We start from the raw sequence: 22,855 nt of genomic DNA on the forward strand, positions 1-22,855 counted from the left end.
GAAAATCATTTCAATTGGTGGTAAAAGATGATTAAAACAAAATAACAAAGGCCTTGGCTGAAAACTGTTAGTTTTATTAAATTTGCTACTGTGTTTTAAATTGGTACCAGGGCAGATCTTTAGACAATTCTATCAAAGGCTGCTGGAATTAATCTGTTGCATATATACATTTGCTCCTTCCTGAGCTGTGGACAGAGTGGGGGCAGCGTAGCAAGCATGAAAAGAATAAGCTTTGTGTTACCTGTGTGAGGGGGACAGACCGGAACCCCACTGGGAGGGATCGGGAAGCCCAGTGGACTGCAGACCCCTGCCATCACATTCTCATTAGTTTCATCCAGACTGTGGTTTGGAGCTCATACTGGTCACCAGGAGGAATAAGTGATGGATATTGTCTTGGTAACAAGGCAAAAGTCAGAAGTCTCCCTAAGCCTTTTGCATCCTTCCAGCCACTATTTGGTTCCCCTCTGTATTGGTGGCTCTTCGAACTCTACCTTAGATTATACCCATCCTGTACTTGATTTATCCTTCCTTTGGGCCTTTGAACTCTTTGAAACCAATGATGGTATCTTCATCTTTGGGATGAGTCCTACCAAAAACTCCATACATGCTTTGTTTTCTTTTTTTCTCCTGCCCTCCCTTCCTTCCTTCCCCTCTCTCTCTTTCCTTTTTTTCCTTCCTTCTTCCTTCCTTCCTCCCTCCTTCCCTTCCTCCCTCCCCCCTCTGTCTCTTCCTTTATTCTTTCCTTCCTTCCTTCCTTCCTCCCTCACTCCTTCCCTCCCTCCCTCCCTCCCTCTTCCTTCTTTCCTTCCTTTCCTTCCCTCCTCTCTCTCCTTCCTCCCTCCCTCCCTGTCTCTGTCTCTCTCTCCTTTCTTGCTTCCTTCCTCCCTCACTCCTTCCTTCCTTCCTTCTCTCCTTCCTTCCTTCCTTCCTTCCTTCCTTCCTTCCTTCCTTCCTTCCATAGCAGAAGAAAAGTGAGGTCCAGAGAGGAAAACTGATTCATCCAAAATCACAACCAAAGTTAATGGAAGAACTATGGTCATTTTTCCTGACATGTAGGATGGGGGCATCCACAGTGATGCCAGACTCTGCCTTTCGAGCTGTTTTTTCCCCAAGCACATGTGGTGTTCTCCATCCCAAATCCTTAATGACCACCCTCTTCTGGTATAAAATAAGGCCAAAGTGGCACTCAGCCTAGAACAAAAGTAAAGTGTTCTCTTAAGAATTCAGGGTGATACCCAGACAACATTGGAATTAAAGAATATGTTGTTATGTGGCACAAAACTGAGTGTATATAACCTTAATGTATGCATGTTAAGAAAGAAACTCTTTAGAGAGGACTACACACAGCTCCAGAGGTATTTAGTGAGGAAAAATATTTTGTTGTAAGTTTCATTTCTCTTTAAACAAAATAGGACATGGCACCTAGCGTGGAGCCAAAACTTGATAGGTACTCATCCGCTCCTGCATCATTCTTTCCATGGGGGATATTTGGTCTCCCTACCAACCACATAACCCTTTACACCTTTCCCCTTAAATCAGTTATCTACACTGCTATCAAAATGGTCTTCCATGAAACAAATATGATTTTTTTATTATATGTAATTTACTGTCAAATTGGTTTCCATACAACACCCAGTGCTCATCCCAACAGGTGCCCTCCTCAATGCCCATCACCCATTTTCCCCTCCCTCCCACCCCCCATCAACCCTCAGTTTGTTCTCAGTATTTAAGAATCTCTTATGGTTTGCCCCCTTCCCCTCCCCTCTGGTCTTCTGTTAAGTTTCTCAGGATCCATATATGAGTGAAAACATGTGGTGTCTGTCTTTCTGTGCCTGACTTATTTCACTTAGCATAACACTCTCCAGTTCCATCCATGTTGCTACAAAAGGCCATATTTCATTCTTTCTCATTGCCAAGTAGTATTCCATTGTATGTATAAACCCCATCTTCTTTATCCATTCGTCAGTTGATGGACATTTAGGCTCTTTCCACAATTTGGCTATGGTTGAAAGTGCTGCTATAAACATTTGGGTACAAGTGCCCCTATGCATCAGTACTCCTGTATCCCTTGGGTAAATTCCTAGCAGTGCTATTGGTGGGTCATAGGGTAGATACTATTTTTAATTTTGGGGGGAACCTCCACACTGTTTTCCAGAGCAGCTGCACCAGTTTGCATTCCCACCAACAGTGCAAGAGGGTTCCTGGAAACAAATATGATTATATCATTTGCCTAGAAGACCATTGTTCTCCTTTTCCTGACCTGGTTCCTCCTTCCCTTTCTCTAGTCAAGCCAGTAAACCTCCCTTGGGAAGTCTTCTCAGGCTCTCTCCTCTTCAGCCTGGGTCAGATGTCACTCTGTGCTCCCACAGCCCCTACACTTTTTAGGCTGTGTCAAAGCCGTCCATTGACGTTTTTCCCCCCAAAGCTTATGAGCATCCTAAAGGCAGGGCCCTAGTTTATTGACCTTTGAATCCCAGACCCACAAGAAGCTGGGAGTACTCAATGAATGCTCTTTGCACAAATAAATGGATGAATAAATGAAATGATATAAATACAGTAAGACCTTGGATTGCGAGTAACTTGTTCTGCAAGTGTTCTTCAAGACGAGCAAACATTTCTAGTCAATGTTAACTTGATAAATGAGCGATGTCTTGCAATGTGAGTAGTATGTGACACCAAACATCACATGATCAGAACTGAGCCAATGGTTCCTGAAATTTGCTTTGATATAAAAGTGCTTTGGATTGCAAACATGTTTCCGGGACAAAATATGCTCACAAAAACCAAGGTTTTACTGTATATTTATCCAGAATTTGAAAAGGTGGTCAAAGCCATAAATGTAATTATCTAGTGTAGAGCTAACTAGCTCAATTTAGTTCTCCTATACCCCTTTTTTGTAAACAGCAAAGATGAATCAGTGAAGATAGATTTGGATCTTACATTCACGGAACATATTATGTGTGCGCATTTATATGTACAAAGATACGGGAAGGGATGCTGACCAGAATGTTCTTGGTAGCCTGCCTCAGGGTGGTGATGGAATTTGAGAAGATTTGCCTTGGTTTTTAATTCTTTCTTATAGAGCTCTAATTTGTTAAAAGAAACGTGAGTGTTCTTTATGGTTAGGAAAAAATAAAGCAATTATGATAATCTGCTGTCACTTCTCAATTAAGAAAAAAAGGTCAGCTCTTACCCTAAAGATATGTTAGAACTGAAGCTAGTTTCCTCTACAAGTCTACAGAGGAAATAAAATGTAATCCAGTCTGCGTTGCAGCTTCCTAGAAGGCTTTAGGACTATGAAGAGGAGTTTCTCTTACCTTCAGAAGTTTCAGTCTTCTGTACTTGGATTGGGTATTGATGTCTTGCTTACTACCATGAGCTTATCTCAGGAGTCCACTCAATGTCATAGAAAGGTCAGAAGTTCTAGAGTCAAACAGCATGGTTTAAATTCTGCTTTACAATTGTTATCTCCCCGACCTGGGCAGGTCACTACGTTACCCTGGACCTCAACTGAACGATGCAAATAAATGCCTTCTACCTTTCAAGTTTATATTAGGAATAGGATGAAGAAATTGGGTGAAGGAGCTAATCTAAAGGTGTTTCTAATACAAAGCATCCATCTGGACATTCTAGATGAAAATGTAACCGATACAAGTATCATCCTTTAGTATGCGTGACTGAAAAGCAGGAAAGCAGGAAAATGTGTGGCCAAGGCAAGAGATAAGATGAAATTGAGAATTAGACAGGTGAGCCCCAACGCTGATGTTTTACCACCATAATTGGGATAAGGGACAATCATCAATTTTGGCAACTGAGTGGGTTGAGTATTCTTGCTTATCATTGCAGAAGAGATTGGGCCCTGCAGCTCTTCAAGGTGAGGAATTGTACCTAAGTCCTTCAGGACACAGTGGTGACCCCTGAAAGTCTACATGCATGGTGAAAAGGTGTACTAGGCAAAACTATGTATGCATATGGCCTAAACCTCACAAAGATTGAGGTTTGAATTTATACTGCACACCGTTGTCTGGAAATGCCTGACCTGGAAAACTACTGAGGAAAGAAAAAAAAGAGGGAGAGGAAGAGAGAGAAGGGAAAAGGTTCTGGGTTAGTGATGTTCCAGGGGTACCTAGAAGTGAACTTGAAATCATTCTAGGAGGATATAGATTTGACACAGGAGACATGTGATTCCCACAGATTAAAACCTAATGAACGTGAGTTCCTGTGTCAAAATTTAAAACATAAAAAAAGTAAACAAGACACCCAGAGAAGGGGCAACAGTCCACACCAAGGTTTTTGTTGAAGTTTGATCTTGGTGACAAGCATGCATATTAATTAGTATATTAGAGTAAACGAGAAAAAGAAATATAATTGGAAAGTACAGTCTGCAAAGATTAGATGGACTGAGAAGGGGAGAGAGTAGAAATAAAGAAATCCAACAAATCCAAATGAAGGCAAGAAAGAGGGGAAACAAATATGCAAAAAAAAAAAAAGGAATGATCATTAAAAACCACAAACAAGATGTGAGAATAAATCTGATACAATAGTCCTTCTACTAATCAGATTAAAGTCACCTCTGAAGGTTCTCAGGTTGGACTTAACTAAAGATAAGTTCACTGAAAGGTGAAAGGTAAAGGAATGGAAAATATTTGCCAGGCAAATACTAAGCAAAACTAATTAATATTCATCAGATAAAGGAAACATCGAGGCAAAAAATCTTACTAAGATATAGAGGTCACCATATAAATGATGAAAGGAAATTATGTAACGATTTTGAGCTGAAATATACCAAATAACATGACCTGAAAATGTATAAATAAAAAATGACTTACGTAAAAGAGAGATGAATTTGTGATATTATGATATTTTAACACACCTTTCTTAATAATTAATAGATCAAGCAAGCTAAAATAATGATCTAAAAGATTTTGAACAACACAAAAAAATGTTTCATCTGATAAAAGTGTGTAGAACCTTGCTACTGAATTAAATTATATACATATTTTTTTTTTTTCTGGGACATGTAGAACATACTTTTTCAATTTACCATGTCATAGGCCAGAAAACAACAAATCAAAAGAACCAGTGTCACATAAAACATTATCTCCATGATACAATACATACATATATACATACATTAATAAATACATAAATAAATAGATAATTAAATGACAAAGGTAAAACTTTTCGGTAATTTAAATATATGACCAAGAAGCCAAAGACTTGTGTAAGATATTAGCATACAGAATTCAGCAATATATTAAAACCTCTGCCTTCACACAAACATGCACGTTGTACGTAGGCAGGATTATCCCAGAATAAGAAGAGACTCTAATGTTAGATGGTCTCTGAATTCCAGTAATTCACAATAGTAGCATATGAGATGATTTTTCTAAAACAAGGTTGTCTTACTAGATGCAGAATTTAAGTCTCTTGTTAAAATCAGGCCCCTTTATGATGAAAACAAGACAAAGCAAATGAAACAGTGTTATCTGGGAATAGAAAGGTACATCCTTGGGGCGCCTGGGTGGCTTAGTCAGTTAAGCGTCCGACTTCGGCTCAGGTCATGATCTCACAGTCCGTGAGTTCGAGCCCCGCGTCGGGCTCTGTGCTGACAGCTCAGAGCCTGGAGCCTGTTTCGGATTCTGTGTCTCCCTCTCTCTGACCCTCCCCCGTTCATGCTTTGTCTCTCTCTGTCTCAAAAATTAAAAAAAACGTTAAAAAAAAATTTAAAAAAAAAAGGTACATCCTTAATCTCCTAAAGGATATATACTGAAATACAGTAGGCATAACTAACAAAACAGTCTGTGAGGACATCTAAATATAATATCAATTTGTAAAACTGAGTTATTTCATTAGTCTCCAAATATGAGAATACAAATACAGATATGCAGGTACATGCGTGTATATGTGTATGAGTAGATGGATCGATAGGTAGATAGATACATAGATTAAAGCTACCATTTACTATAGTGCTGACATCTAGAAATGCTTAAAGTTAGGTATATATTCCTAATAAAATGTCATCACAATTTTTATGAAGAAAGCTTTAAAACTTTACTGAAACCATAAAAGGAGACCTATATAAATAAAAAGATGAAGTGTGTGTATAAATGGGAGGATACAATACCATAAAGATGTCTTTCCTCCTCAAATACGTCTATAAATTCAATGAAATTGGAATCAAAATCCCAACAGGCATTTTAAAAAATGAAACTTTGAATTCACGTGGAAGATCTCAGGGGTCTTTTGAAGGGGAAAACCAAAGTATAGAATGGACTTGTAGCATAAATCAAGACTTTTATAAAACTCTGGATATTAAGACAAAGTGCTATTGATAAGGAGATTGAAAAAAATAGGTCAATGAAACAAGATTACCCAGAAACAAACTTATCTAAGTATGGAATGATATATGGCAGGTGTGGTATTGCAGTTCAGTAGCAAAAGGATTATTACATATATAATGCTGGGCCAATGGCTCATCCGTATTTGAGGGGAAAATAATCATTACCACACACCACTTGAAAAACTATATTGTTCGTGATTAAAGCCATACATGTGAAAATAAAAACCTTAAAACTATTCAAAAGAAATAGAGGTGACTATGCTATGACCTTGGCAGAAAGAAACATTTATGCACCAAGATATAAAAAGGACAAATCGTGAAGGAGATGATTTAAAAATTCTACTCAACAAAGCAGCGTAAACAGAATAAAAGGAAGAGGAGTCACAGACCTAGAAATAGTATTTGCAGTACCTTTAATTGTAAAGGATTAGTACGCAGTGTACATAAATATACTTACATGGCAATAGAGAAAAAGAAAAAAAAAGAACGCAATTAAAACAGGCAAAAGTGATGAACAAGCAAGTAACATGGATGGAAACCTGTGTGGTCAACAAACACATGAAATGATACTCAGCCTTGTTAGTAATCAGGGAAAGGCAAAATGCAGCAGTAATTAAATGATATTTTAATATCCATCAGATTGGCAAAAAATGTTTGGCAGAATCAAGTGCTGACACAGATCTGGAGCATTTGGAAGTCTGTTGTAGGCAACAGACTTAATTGGTATAACCATTTGGGAGAATAATTTGGCAGTATCTACAAAGTTGAAGATGAAATCGATTACCTTCATCCTAGAGATCCTACTTTAGATACATTTCTTTCAGAAAACTTTTGTTCTGTGTGCAAAGGAAAATGGACACAATGTTTAAAGTAACATTATTGGAAGTAGCAAACAAAAAGGATTAATGGTGGCAATAATAATAGAAACCACCTAGATGTCCATCAAGAAAAGAATGGCCAAAGGAAGTGCGGTATATTCATACAATATAATATTTACATCGATGAAAATAATGAGCTAGAGCTGCGTGTATCCATGTGTTTGATTTTATGTATCAGTGTGTACGATTTCAAAAAATAATGCTAGGCACAAAAAATGTCAGCTTCATATTGATAAATGGGGTATTAAAACACTTATGAAATTTAAAATATGCAAAACAATGCATGTGTATGAAAACATTCATGATAGAGAAATGGGATACAGGTGGAGCACACAGGTGGGTTGAAAGCAAATACACAAAATAGTATATTTTATTTCTTTTTACAACAAAAATAAGAGATGAAGGGAATATGGCAAAGTGTTATAATTTGACAAATCTGGGTAGTGAGCCTAAGGACTTTTATTTTATAGTGTTCTCTATGCTTTTCTATCTAACTGATATCTTTTCTCGTTAAGACAGTAATAATCGTATGTACAAAGTTCCTTGGTACATCATCTCAGGCTCAGAAAGTGTTTTCCTTCTCTGCCCATTCTTGGCTGGTAGTCGGTATGCAAAGTGCTTGGGTATTACCCTCTGATCCTTGGCCCAGGGCAGAACTGGAATACTTGGGCTTTTCCTCAGCCAGATGCATCCTAGGTGGTGCCCCCCCACCATGTCGTCCAGCTCAGACAATCTGGTGGTAGATCTTGAACTATACCCATTCTCAGTGCACAGTTCTAACTGCTGAGGTGGCTTCTAGCTGGTGGAAAAGCTCATGACAGAAAAATACAAAACTACATTTCTCATTAAATTAGGAATATTCATTGCAAAGTTGATCGTCTTTCTCCTGAGATTTCCATTTCATAGATGAAGAGACAGAGACAGGTCAGAGACAGGAAATGGCTTGTGGTAGTGGTAGTGTTTAAGGGAATGTTTGTAGTTCTCCTACAACTTTCAAAGTGGTCTTTGTATGTGGACTCTACTTGGTTCAGAACTAGGTCGTTGAACTTTTCTGCGGTATTTTCTCTGTTCATAACAGCTTCCACTTCCAGAAAGTGCTGTCTTGGGATGGAGTTAGATAGACCTGGCTCAAGTCTCTGCCCCAAAAGCAATGTCACTGTGGGCAGTAGGTCAACCTTCCTAAATACGACTTTCAACAACTGAAAAGGGAGATAATAATAATTATTCAAGAAAATGTCATTTGGATTAAATGAGATGATTCATAGAAAATACTAAGCATAGTGAGAAGTATATGATAAACAGGCAACAAACGGAAATGACAGTCGCTGTTATTATTGCAGAGGAAGGAGTTTCAAAGAAGCATGACACAGTTTGGAGAGACAGACTGTGATCAGTGAATGCTATAAGATGGAAACAATAGGGGTCGATAAAGAGTAATCAAGAGGCTTTAGAGCTTTTCCTGGGAGCAGCAAAATGGGATATGTGCATAGTGCAGTGAGGCTCTCGGTCCCTCTTTTCTGCTGATGCACTTTTCTATTTCTCATTTCATTTTCGCGTGGGTATGGGGCAAGAGTCCTATATCCTGATTAGAAGGTAGAAAAACAGACCTGAAGAAGTGAAGTGACGTGCCTGTAGATTTCAGATGGGTTTTCATGGACCAGTCACGTGTGATATAAACTACACATCAACACTTTAAGAAGTACACATTTTTGCCAAAAGCTAGGTCAGATGGTGCTTAGCCTCCTTATGGATATTTATGTCCATATTAATATTTTCAAGATCATGATTTCATAATCTGGCAATAGTCTATAGACTATATGGCAATAGTCTATAACTAAATTCTACTCTAAGATTGGGACCTCAAGGTACTTGACCGTCTCATTTGGTAGAACATGTGACTCTTGACCTTGAACTTACAGTTTTGAGCCCCATGTTGAATGTAGAGATCACTTAAAAATAAAATCTTTAAAGGGGCGCCTGGGTGGCTAAGCCAGTTGGGCGTCCGACTTCAGCTCAGGTCATGATCTCGCACTTGGTGAGTTCGAGCCCCGTGTTGGGCTCTGTACTGACAGCTCAGAGCCTGGAGCCTGCTTCAGATTCTGTGACTCCTCCTCTCTCTGCCCCTCCCATGCTCATTCTCTGCCCTGCTCTCTCAATAATAAATAAACATGAAAAAATTTTTTTTAAATAAAATCTTAAAAAAAATAAAAATGGAATAAAAATTAAAAGATTGGGCTCCCGATCTGATCCACATTACCATCAATATGACATTTCTGAGGAGGATACTGAAATATCATACCAATTAGAAATGCCACTGTTTTCTTTTATAATTGCCAGAAAGGCGAACCGAAGGCTGATATGTCATTTGAGAGGTTTGTGAAAGAACGATGGCTAAATGTTAATTTTTTTTTCAAAAGAAGTCATACAAAGGGTGCATGAAACAACACCTCAAAAGTAGCCAAGCAATCTCATCCCATTTCAAGACTGCAATTTACATTTATTAGCTGGACTGATGAAATTAATCTGAGATGCAATTTGAAGAATTGACCATTAACTGCTAATGAGGTTTAGCTTTTAAAAAAAGTAAGTAAATGACACTGAGAATTCTGTGAAATAAATCAGAAGTGATGCAATTAATCACGTTTCAGAGGAAGTGGTAACATTTTAGTTCCAAGCAAAGAGTAAATAGGGAGTTTTGGCTTGGCAGTGTGATGCCCCTCATGCTCTAAATGAGATTTTGAACCGGAGAGTGGCTTTGGATCTCAGAATATTCTGATGGTGTTGGCAGTTCTGGAAAAGGGAGATACCACAGAATGGTTCAGGCATCAAGGTTGAGATGTTGGCCGCAGCAGGGATGCAGAAGGAATCACTCGGAAGCTTCTGGGCTGGGGAAGAGGGACAGAGGCTAGAGTCTGATGGATGTGGGAGGCCCAGGATAAGGAGTTTAAGTGACAGGGTAAGACCAGGTGGTATCAGGAGCAGCTAAAGGGAACAACTTGACATCAATGTCCCACTTTTAGACCAAGCGCGAAATGGGTCCTAACCTCCAGCCAAGGCTTCAGAGGTCACTAGCTTGTCCTTCCATAAGAATTCAGGGGCGCCTGGGTGGCTCAGTCGGTTAAGCGTCCGACTTCAGCTCAGGTCACGATCTCGCGGTCCGTGAGTTCGAGCCCCGCGTTGGGCTCTGGGCTGACAGCTCAGAGCCTGGAGCCTGCTTCGGATTCTGTGTCTCCCTCTCTCTCTGCCCCTCTCCTGCTCACGCTCTGTCTCTCTCTGTCTCAAAAATAAATAATAAAAACGTTAAAAAAAAAATTAAAAAAAAAAAAAAAAAAAAAGAATTCTATTCTACCCAGGGGCGCCTGGGTGGCTCAGTTGGTTAAGCATCCAACTTCGGCTCATGTCATGATCTCATGGTCCGTGCAAGCCCCGCATCGGGCTCTGTGCTGACAGCTCAGAGGCTGGAGCATGCTTCAGATTCTGTGTCTCCCCCTCTCTCTGCCCCTCCTATGCCCATGTTCTGTCTCTCTCTGTCTCTCAATAATAAATAGACGTTAAAAAAAATAAAGAATTCTTTTCTACCTAGATTCTTGAGAAAAGAGCCCTCAGTTAGCATTAATTTTGACTTCAACATGGAGGAAATGTAGTTTTATCACAAGGATTCTTCAGTGGGAAAATATAATCTTTTAATAGCAGCAGCACTGCTCTCCTTTCCCTGCCTTTTCACCAAAGTAGTGACTTGGGCTTCTCTTTTCCTATCTGGAAACTTGGGATAACAACCCCTCCTTCCAAGAGCTGCTGTCAGGCTTCTGGGAGGTAATGATACATGGGCTGTGCACACACAGTTGGAAGAAGGAGGCTTATCAAGGTCTCCCTACCAATCAGATGTGTTCTGTGTGATGCTAGTGGGTAAGAAGGAGGTGTGAGCGGAAGTTATCGGGAGACAGATTTTGCCCCGGGGTAAGACAAACCTTCTGGGATCCAGAATTTTCAGAAGTTGGAATAGCCACGTGGAGGGAGAGCAAGCTGCCGGCACTGAGGGTGTTGTAGCTACATGATGTGGCAGAAAAGAGACTTTCCACTAAGCTGTGGCACGTGCAATTTGTGGGTTTACCTAACCAAGGTTACATGTAGCTGTCACTCCATCCCTTCTACTGAAGAGAGCATAGCATAACTCCAGTGAATGAGAATATTGATACTTAAGCATTAATAGTGATGGGTTAAAATTTGTTAGCCATCAGAGGCTGGGCACATATGTGCTTTATATATGTTTTCACATTCAACCTGTAAGAAAATGCCATGAGGTCAGGTTTATGACTTATTTAGAACAGGCTCAGGGCAGTGAAGCAACCTGCCTGTGACTTCTGAGCTCGTAAGAGACGAAGCCAGGGTAGAGACACGTGTTTGCTTGCCTCAGACTTGTGTTTATTGAGAAGGAGGAGGAGGAATAGGGGAGCAAGGAGGGCAACGTAGGGGGGAGGCGGAAAACATTCATAAATATTAGCAGAGTACCTTAAATATTACCAGCCATAAGTCATTTGTGACACACACTACAAGGAAAAACACAACGTAGAGATGTACTTCTCACACCCTCCTGCTTTCCACAGAAGAGTTCCATCTAGTTCAGACAGTGACCATATGCCCCCAGTGGCCTGAGATGTAGCCTGAAGAAAATTTCTTTTTTTATTTCATAACACGGCCACATTTGTTTAATAGAAAACATGCCTCCATATTTTAGAGGAAGATGAATATACAGTAGAATGCATGGCTTCCTTATCTTGTGTCTCCATGTATCACCTGGGAAGACCCCACTCTCCCCTTCCCCCAAGGAAAGCCACTCTCCCCGACACCACGATACTCAGTTTTAGAAGTACCACCAGAAAAAGTGTACATTTGTTGATCTAGAGGTGGCTAAAATACCTAAAAAGCTTTTTTTAAAAAGAAAAAAAGAAAGCCTGTTTCACCAAATCAGCATTCCAGAAGTTTACAAGGCAACAGTTAATTCATATATTCATACATGTAATAGCTCAAGATTTGTATGCATTTTACCACCTAGCTTTCATTAACAGAACGCTAATGGAATCCCCAGGGACTTCTAGTCTACCCTCAATAGTGCTTTTTGCTGTAGCACTGCCAAAACAAAGTCTCTTTTGGGTAACAAGTCCAACATTCTCAGGAAGGCTATATTCCTCACCAGAGTCCTCCAGTGCTCATAAACTCATGCTCATCGTTGTATTGAGATTTGGGAGACACTGTCTGTCCATTGCCTCTGCACCTGTTATCTTATTGGCCTTATCCAAACAGCCCCAGCCCTAACAGCAGCTGAAACAACAGATGGGCAGGAGAACTTGAGATTTTTTGACATCATCCTTTTGTTTATGAAATCCCACCCCCCAACTCTGGAATCTGATAGGAATTCTCTTCATTATCATTTTGTGGGATTTTTTTTCCCCATGACATTTTTTATTCTTAAAAAGTAAATAATTAATCCGAGGGTGGGGGGAGATAAAAAGAGGAATAACATTGCCCTTTGAAAATGGTCAACAAGGAAATGGGGGTGGTGATTTTGTCACGTGGAATTGACATAAATGTATCTTTGCCTTGGAGGATAATTGCCAGTAGCCAGGTTTGGTGGCAGGATGAATTCAAGCAGGGAGCTGAGACGGGCTAATGAAGGGGAGGGTGGAAATCTGGTAATAAGGTTGAGTGTGAGGAAGTCGGCACTGCCCTGGGAGGTCTGAAGAGCCGAAGGGAGATGCAGGCTAGGCAAACTGAGAATCTGGCAGGCACCAGTGCCTGGAATTGCAATTTCAGGACAGAATCCCCATTGCAAGGGATGAGATTATTAAAACAGGCCTAACCTAGGGATTATGGAGGCAGAATGCAGGATATTATTTAGTAGCATATGACTGTAAGCAAGTTGATTAACCTCTCTATGCCTCAGATTTATCATCTGTAAAATAAACATGAAAATACTCGTACACACGTAGGGTTGTTTTGATCTCAAATGAGAAAATACACAGAACGTGTGTAGCCCCAAGCCTGACAGTCAGTTAATGGATGCTGCTATGGTTGCTCCTTTAGTCTAGAGTGAGACACATGGAGAGGAGCAGGAGGTGGGGAGAAGGACAACCAGTGGATGTGCAGTATAAGGAAGGGGCTTACTGACACGTAATGGGGTTTTGTTGAGTGCCTAAAATGAGGGGGAAAGAGCAGACTGTGCCCACAGAATCTGGCATGATACTTTCCCCACTCTGTCTGCTTATCCCATTTAGTTTCTCTCCCAGACACCCTCATTTTGGGCCACATACCATCCGACTCTTATCCACCAGGGTTATTGTGAAGGTTAAATTAAAGATCAAAAAGTATCTAGTAATATTCACAGTCATGTGTCAATTGATGCTAGTTATTATTGCTGTTCGTTCTGGTGTGGTCTGTCATGCGTAGGCGAGTGTCTTAACCATAGCAGATGATAAAAATTATTGGATGACTTAATGTATGTGTGCTTTCAAAAGTAAGCAGGACTGATAGAATATCCTCAAGGGGATCAATTTTGTCTGCCCCCAGAATTGTGTCTGTGTAGCTGATCATCTTCATTAACAGTCTTCTTTGTTTTCCAGGGATCTCAGTCTTGGCAGTGTGTACAAATACTGGGTCATCACCATTTCGGGAAGTGAAGAGAGTGAGCCATCACCTGCTGCTGTATACATCCACGGGAGTGGGTATTGTGGCGACGGCATTATCCAGAAGTAAGTAGATCTCATTAATGAAAGGGGAGGGAGTGATGTTAACCAGGCGGCGAGATGGTCAGGGTGCTACGTAGAAGAGCTTATGAGATACTCTTCGATGTGTGAGCTGTGAGTTCCCAGCAATGCCCAGCAGTCTGTCTGTTTGTAGCTTGCTGGCCTCAAAAGAAAAGCAGTGATTCTTCTTGGAACACATCTATTTCTCGAGTATGTAATATAGAATATGATTCTGACAGGGCTACTGTCATGTACTTACTACAGTATGCTCTTACTTACGGTTGTTTTATGTTGACTCTAAGGGTTCTGTTTGTCTTTTCCATCCCAGCCCACATTCAGCTAACAGGACGCTCTGTGCATCCAGGTCAAAACACTTTTATATTCTTTGCTGGCTACTGTTTAAAGTTGTTAAAAACTGTGTATTTATTTGTTATTTCTGTTGTAGCGTGTTATAGTAACAATTTACAAAATGGATCATAGGCTCATCAAAATAACAAAATATCCTAACTTGCTATAATGCTGAAACCACATGTAGTAAACAGCACTCCAGGGTGAATATTGAACATGAACATAAATAAGTGCAGGGGGCAAAGGAATCAGAAAGTGTAAAGACTCCACATGAGCAGCCAAAAAGGAAAAGTGTGAGTAGAAAATAGAAAGCTGCATGTCTTCACCATGGATTTTGTTGGGTCATCAGTCCATTTATCCCCTTGTCCACAGGGTGAGGTATTGCACAACTGTGAAATAGGGGCAAGAAACCATCAAGAGTCCTGCATTGTTTAAAAATTTTTTCGAAAAAAATAAAATAAACCTCCTCTTAAGAGTTTTTTTCCTCCAAAATTAGCACAAAAATGTTTTCTGGCACAACATCGAATAGTTTTTTCCCTAGAGGTGAAAAAGGGACCAGAAGTCATTCGCAGTTAAGTTTCTTATTGCTAACTTTGTGTTCCTTACTGCTAACGTGGTTGCAAGTTGTACTAATGCTAAGAGACTTTTAAAATTGTCGGCAGGTTTAATGATAAACGTCACACATGGAGAGGACAAACAAGCTATTGGCGAAATCCCATCATTAAATGGCGCTGTTGGGTGTCACATAATATCTGTGCAATGTGGAATTGCAGTGACTGTTTCTGTAGGGGGAGGGGCGCCGTAAAGAGAATTTGTTTCACAGTTGGATGAAACCGCTGATATGCAGACCATGAATCATAGGTGTGGTACATATATGAAAGAAAAGTGCTAGATGACTCCTTCTTTCAGTTCATCATTGACTCTGGTGCTGGAGGGGAAGAGCAATTTAATTTGGTACCGATGATCGTGTGGCATGTAATGTAAATTGGAAACCTGCTTTGGGATGAAAGGACCGGCCAGGCTAGCAAGGATAACACAGTTGTGCAAGTACAGCATTTGCACATGAATACCCGTCCACACAGACATCAGTTACTGGCCAGCAGTTTGCTTTCTAGTCATGACTTCCATTGAAGGAAATATTGAATGTTGCATATATGATCAGATGACGGCCAGCATGTTACATCTTTTCAACGTGCTGTGCAGAAAGAATGTCCAAGTTTCAACCACCCCCACAGACTGAAGTATATGGGCTATGACAAGAAAGGTACTAATTCCAGTTTTGGGAATGAAAAAATGGTGCTTTCTTTTAATATAGACACTGGCAAGGCCAGTAATGATTATTTGCACAATTTCAAGTGAATTGCCGAAATGACAATGATATCCATGTCTTAAATGTCCTGCAGCTATAATTACAAAGCATGAATTATCAAGGTTTTAATATTAAGGAGATAATATAAGGATTTTTAAGTGTTGAATTATGGTACAAATCACCTGATGGCCAAGAATTTGACTCACGAAGCATAGAAGATAAAGCTCTTCGTTGGTCGGAGAATGAAACTCCTGATGTGTTGTCCTGTGCACTTAAAATCCCATCCAAATGCAACAACTAAACATGAAGATACAGTTTCCAGTGCTTAATGTAATGCAACTGGGGAAAGGGAAGCCTTTCACTGTTCTCTCCCACATTAAGACATCAACTTCTGGCTCTTGACACAGCTGTTCTGATGGAGTACTGAGCGACTGAACAAGGCAGTCTCCAGGGAAAGTGCCCCATCATTGTGGGTCTAAGACTGAGCTGTGCATCCAGAATATCCAGGAAACACTTGCGGTCATTGCTGACAACCCATAATTGTGATTTGGGATTTTCTAATTTAGCACAAAGAATAAAAAAAGAAACTCACCAGATGTAGAACCTGACCTATAACTCAGTCTGTTCATTTTGGAGCCAGATAGAGATGTATTGGTAAAATACTGCGAACAATATCATTCTTCTTGCTGATCTAAAACTATTATTATTATTATTACTATAATTATTAATATAAGTAGTATTTTTAATAAAGTTTTTTTAGTACTTTTACCTAGAATTGGTATCCTACACAGACATCAAATATTTTCTAAGTTACCTACAGGTACCAAATATTTGTTGACATGCTTTGGAGAAAACCAAATGCAGTTGATGGATGGTTCCCTGGACAAAAACAAACAAATAAAAACTTTGAGGAAAAGGAGGAATATCATCTTAGCTAATTGGATTTTTCATGGGATGATACATGTGAATTTACTATATATATTTAAGGGAATTTGCAAAGTTATTCAGATAGACTAAACACTTCACGAGGCCCCTAATGGATGAAAGCATTGGATGAATATAATGATAATACTCATAAATATTTTTTGAGCCTCCGCTATGCACGAGCATCGTGCTACCCTATTATCTCCATATGAAACCACATGAACAGCATCCATATAAAATAGGTTCTATTACCATACTTTACAAAAGAGATAACTCATGTACAAAGACTCTAGTGACTTTCTCAACCTGACATACCCGGGAAAGAGCGGAACCTAGATGTGAACCCAGAGCCCATGTTCTCATTGGGATTCACCATTGCCTCACCTTGTGACCAGCAACCCTACAAAACTAACAAGTAAAGGAGTAGCTACATGCTCTCTGTTGTACCCCAGGCACTGTGCCTGGCATTGCGGGGCTAGGATGACAAAGGCTGTCACTTCCTTTGACATCTGAAAGCCCAATGTAGGGGGCTGTCAGGTAAATGGGCAGAGGTGGTCAGTTTGACAAGTGCTATCATAGATGGAGCCTGGTGGCTTTGGACACAGAGAAGACCGCCATCCCACTCCAGCTTGGGAGGTCAAAGGAGGTTTCTCAGAAACTCTATCTAATGATAGATCTATCATGCCTAGAAGATATTTGTGGTAACACTAATGTTTTGCTTAAACCAAGAGAACATACTGTTTGGGTGGTGAGGGAAGGCGGGTTAGATGTGTTCTTTGTGGCTTTGGGAAACCAGCCCAGGTTCAAAAAAAAAAAAAAAAACCTCTCCCTAGATAACCCATGAGATAGCTAAGAAACACAAGGGATTCACTGGCAGTGATTGGGAATATGGGCCCAGCTTGGAATACGGAATTCCCTTCTCCCTGGCTCCTAGGTTTGCAGACGGGGGAGAACTTGAGTACCTCCTCAGTGATTAGTGCGATGGCCCAGCCGTCCTAAGGATTGATTGCAAGGCACCATCCTGCTACTCCAACACCTCCTAAAAGCAACAAACATTTCCCAGTGTTAATTGCCCGGGTGAAAGGAAAAGTCTGAGGCCTCTCCCATGCTGTGACAGGTCCCAGCTGGTCTCTGGGGAAGGAGGGACAGCTGCCACACACTCTGCAGAGACCTCCCAGGACTAAGAGGGAATGGGATCCGTGATTCCCCAAGCATCTACTGTATGTCATGCACCATGCCAACCATGTTAAGTTACATTCTGTCCTTGTGCTGGCTCTAAGGAGCAAGTCTAATGATCTCCATTTGAACCTGTGGGAAAACAGAGACCCAGCATCTGGAAGAGCACTGTCCAGTGGATTTTTCTGCAGTGATGGAAACATATTCTGTGCTGTCCAGTCCAGGAGCCACTAGCTACATACTAGGTACAGCTCTCGAGGACTTGAAACGTGGCTATGGCGACTGAGGAATGGAATTTTAACTTTTTTTGTAGTCTTAATTGATTTAAATGGTCAAGTAGAGATTAGGTGGCTTATCTGTGATCACATGGCCGGTTTGGAACAAGGGGATCTAACGCCAAGTTTTTTGTTTCTCGATGGATGGGGATTTTCCAGGTAGTGGCAATCCATTCAGTCCTTCAGCTCTTACTCTTCCTTCCAATTCAGAAAGCATTGCTCATTTTCTGTTCATCCCAACCTCTGCAGAATCACTCTTAGGTGATAGAAAGTATTCCAGAAAACCCCACAAAACACCAAAAAAACAAGAGAAGGCACTTCTGTTTCCCAGTAGTATAGTTTCAAGGCCCTTGGAGTTCCTGATGCCATGAAACGACATACCCAATGGAGAGAGCAATACTTCCTGGTGAAAGGAAGACCAGACTCAAGCATGTGACTGGGAAAAAAAAATATTTATTTTTAAGTTCATTGGGTGAGGAATGTGGGGGGGGGGGGGTAAGTTAAGTCATGGTGAAGAACAGCGCTGATATTTCAGAAGCTCAGAAATTTCCTTCAAATCCACCATTTCAAAATGGCAGCAAGATCTTCCAGACACAGAGGAGCAAGTTCTGTTCATTTATTCATTCATCCATTCATCCATTTCTTTCTCCCATCTGACTTAAATAACAAGATCTCAGAGAATGAGTTTGAGGCAGGAGCTCTGCTTTGTCATGGGAAGTCCAAAGTTAGGCCAATGTAGTAGGATCTTACAAATTTATATCTTTACACGTCTCATTTTGAAGATGGAGAAATGGAGACTCAGACAGGGCAAGGGATTTGGCCTGAGGCCTCTTGGGATGTTCATGGCCTGGGAGGGGCTCCTCCAGGCCCAGCTGCGGTTCTGAAGCAGCTCTGACAGATTTCTCTTCTGTACCTGGTCTGCAGAAGCCAAGGTGAAGAATGTGATGATATGAATAAGCTCAATGGGGATGGCTGCTCCCTTTTCTGCCGAAAGGAGGACTCCTTCAATTGCATTGGTAAGTCTTCGTCATTTCTTTGGGCTTAGCTGGAGAAGGGGACCGTGCAGAATAGCCACTTCAATAACAGCAGTACTTATGACTAATGGTGATTTACTCCTTCGTATTACAAATATTTGCTGAATGCCTCCTGTAGGCCAGACCTTGTTTTAGACACTGGGGAATACAGCAATGGGAAGCAAACAAAAATGGGCACTTGCACCTGCCCTCATGGAGCTCATGTTCCCATTGGATGACAGCAATGGCTGCTGGTAACTCTTTTTCAGTCTAGCTTCACCTTCCATTCATCATAGCCCTTCTTCATGCCAGCTCTCCAGGATGGTTATGAGTACAGATTTTTATTAAGGCTTTTATTCTCACATTAGAGATGAGAAAAATCAAAAGCCAGAGAAATGATAAAACTTGTCCAGCGTCACACGAGTTAGAAGTGATAGAAGACAGAGCAGACAGAGCCAGGGCTTGAACCTGATTCTGCCTGATTCTTAAGCACATGCTCAGCTTAGTTTGCTGCACAACCCCCAGCCAAGATCCAGGAACCACTGCAGTCCCCTCTGCACACTCAGAACCTCGAGGAATAGCAGACCAGCCTGTGTTTAGAAAGCAAACGTCCTTTTCCCACCTTCACTGAGTCAGATGGGAAATTTGTTTTCCTCTGGCTTCTCTAGGAGTCTGGCTGTTCTTGTTGTTACAGCCCCACTTGGGAGGCCCCGGCCAGCCTGGGGCTGGTAAACAGTCAGGGGTTGGGGGGCAGGGATGGAATTTTGAGCTGGCTCAGATGAGATCATACTTCCTTTAAGATGCAAATCGATACCTGAAGATCAAAGGTCCCCCGGCTAATCCCCTGGGCTGGAGGTGAAAACTAATCACAATTCATTTGCAAGTACAAAAGACAGAGGTGCTCTATCTGAAGCGGGAAGGGGCAGCTACTGAGGGGATGAAAACATTGGTGGGAAGATTTCTCACTGAAAGGCAATTTTCTAGGAAGACTAAAGGGAAGGAAATGTCATCGGGTCCTCACATTTGCAGTGCATTACAGCGACGCATTTAGACCTGACTTCTCCCTAGAGATTGTGAGCACTGTGAGCTCTTCACCATACATCGTTCACCCTTATTCCATTCTCAGCACACATTGATTGAGCACCTGCTATCTCCCTGGCACCAGGTAGGGGCTCAGCAACACAGTAAGAGGTGTCCCACAGCTTGCCGTGGATGGAAGCCAAGGAAGACATGGAGGAAGGAAAAACGGGAGGAGACTTTCCAGGCAGGACCTTGGGTTTCTAAATGACAGAAGGTTGTTTTCTGTCGATCTGGGTATGGTCCATGGTAAAAACGTGATGTTAGCATAGTGGTATGGTGAAAATTAAGAAAACCCAAAGTCCTCACTGTGCTGAGAATTTGCTGCCTAACACTGGCCAAGTTGCTTCTCTAGTCTGGGCCTCAGTTTATCTCCTGTAAACTTGAAAGGATTGAGATAGGTGGTCTCTAAGGGCCTTACCTGCCCATGACTTGTGTGATTTCCAAGGTGTGTGACTATTTCCCATCCCTATGAGCTATTTGCCTTTGTCGCTATCTTTGCAACACCCAGCATCACTCTCCAGTCATGCTGGGAAATATCTTCCTATGTTACTCGCACAAAGGTGGCATGTAACTTAAATGCTTCTGGAAGGAAGGCAGGATGTGGTGTGAGGGTTAGATATGGTATCCTAAAAGAGATGCTTGGGTGGCCCTGACACCCACGTTGTAGGTTGTTTCAGCACTGTGTGGCAATAAACAAAAACAAGAAAGCCTCCTTCAGGTAGAAGTGCATCGTCCATGGAAGGGGTCTGCGAGCTACAGTCCATGGGCCAAAACTGGCCTACTGCCTATATTTGTAAGTAAAGTCTTACTGGAACACAGCATGCTCATTATGTATTGTCTATGGCTACTTTCCAGCTACAAATTATTGAGCAGTTGCAGCAGATATCCTATGGCCCAAAGAGCCTACAATATTTACTCGTCTGGCCTTTTACAGACCTTTGCTGACCCCTGGCTCATGGGTTTTAGGTCTTTGATACTCTTGGTTATTGGAGCCTGGTGCAGAGAGGAGGTGAAAACCAGGCCATGGTTTGCCGTATCTAAGAAAAAGAACTGAATTTTAAGTTGACGGGTGGGGCCTGGGAGACTCTTAGAAATAGCACTGGACAGTGAGTCTAGTCTTTGGGTGCCTAACCCCTTGGGCCCAACTTTCCCACCTATACATTAGCCAGAATGACTGTTTTGGACTAGATCACTGATTTTCACACTGTGTTAACTGGGATGTTTAAGAGGAAAGAGATGAGGGTGAGGGAGGTACCAAGAAGGTGAGACTTGGACCCTCATAGATAAAGGTTGATGTGCTGTTGGTGTCTACTAGGTTCTGAGTCTTGTGCTGGTGATGATGATCTTTAATGAACATCTATTATATACCAAGCACATTTCAAACCCTTATTTTCATAACAATCCTTTTGGTTTTGCTTTTACGAAAGAGAAAGCCCAAGCATGCAGAGGTGAACTAAGGATATGCAGTTCAATGGTAGAATCAGGACTCAACCCCAGAGAGTCTGATCCCAGACTATGGTGAGCTACCTGAAAAAAAAAAAAAAAAAAAAAAAAGTAGCTCTTGGTCTTGTAGGGTTTTCAGGGTAAATGAGGAACACACTGCTGTAGAATAGTTCCTATAGTGAATTAACGAACTGGAATACAAAATTGTCAGTGGTGTGGATGGTGACTCTTAGTTGCCTGGTATATTCAGTATGGTTTGTGTTAGAGGAGGGACCTCACCTACACCCTCGCCCTCACCCAGTAGAATTCCATCATAGAGACTCAATGAGACACAGGACATTCCAGGAATTAGGGAGTGTATCCAGAGATCCCAACTCCCAAGAACTTCATTCCAAAGAGAAGCTCCATGCCTTTGAGTCTAGAAAAACATCTTCCCTTAAGAATAGCTGAAGAATAGACAGTGAATCTTTGGCTCTCACCAGATCCAACTTATGTGAGTCAGAGAAATGGCAGTGCAGTGTGGGAGGCTTTGCTGAGGTGGACTGGTTTCATCATTATATTGGTCAAGGCAGTGGCCAAACAAACAGGCCTGAGTGAGACTCACTTGGGCTCTCATACCATGGCTTAGACATGGGACCTTAGCTAAACGTCAGTGTTCTCATCTAGAAAATGGTAAAAGTCATGGGACTCCACTGTGGAAGATATTTATCAATAATTTGGGATACTTGTTATCTGGATCCCCTTAGATTTAGGAAATAACTCTCCTTGATATAATAATAATGAGGCAGAGCCAGGGCCCTCTATAAAAGTTGAAAATCCCAAAGTCTCTTTCCCCCAGTCCCCTTTATAGCTTGAGGGTGGGCACAAGCCCTACACTTTCCCTTGGTCAGACACACCAATGTAAGACATTGAATCAGAAGCTAGTGGTAGTAAGACATGGGGACATCACAGAAGCCATTTTGATAAGGATGGCTATAACTCGTGTGTTTCCAAAGTACCAGTGACAGCACGTAGCATTAGCACCGCAGTGACTCTGTTCTGATGTTTTCACAAGGCCAGTCCTGGGACCTAATCTTGAGCTTAGAATTGGGCTTCAGAGCATGCAAGCCTGGCTCTCCAGCCCTCCCAGAGAGTGTTCTAGAACTATCCACTATTCTCTGAATAGATTTTGTTTGCCTGTTTTGCTAAGTTAGCCAACGTTGGTTTCTGTTGATTGTCACTTAGAATCCTAACTGCAAATTGTTGTCATAAGATACTGTGAAGTTTAACCCCATTCCTAGCAAGTTGAATGTGTTGGATGCATGTTACTGTGACTTATCTCAGTGT

At 41.3% G+C, this 22,855-nt stretch overlaps 1 protein-coding gene across 1 annotated transcript in view; it reads left to right on the top strand.

Moving 5' to 3' along the window:
- PAPPA (pappalysin 1) overlaps positions 1 to 22,855 on the top strand; it is a 244,000-nt gene that overhangs the window by 95,366 nt on the left and 125,779 nt on the right. Inside the window, exons 8-9 of the mRNA XM_019453913.2 lie at positions 13,839 to 13,967; positions 18,918 to 19,009. Of these exons, the coding sequence (XP_019309458.2) occupies positions 13,839 to 13,967; positions 18,918 to 19,009 (221 nt within the window). The remainder of the gene's footprint in view (positions 1 to 13,838; positions 13,968 to 18,917; positions 19,010 to 22,855) is intronic.

Source organism: Panthera pardus, unplaced genomic scaffold, assembly GCF_024362965.1.
Source record: "Panthera pardus isolate Hobbes unplaced genomic scaffold, ASM2436296v1 HiC_scaffold_20, whole genome shotgun sequence".
Lineage (NCBI taxonomy): Eukaryota > Metazoa > Chordata > Mammalia > Carnivora > Felidae > Panthera > Panthera pardus.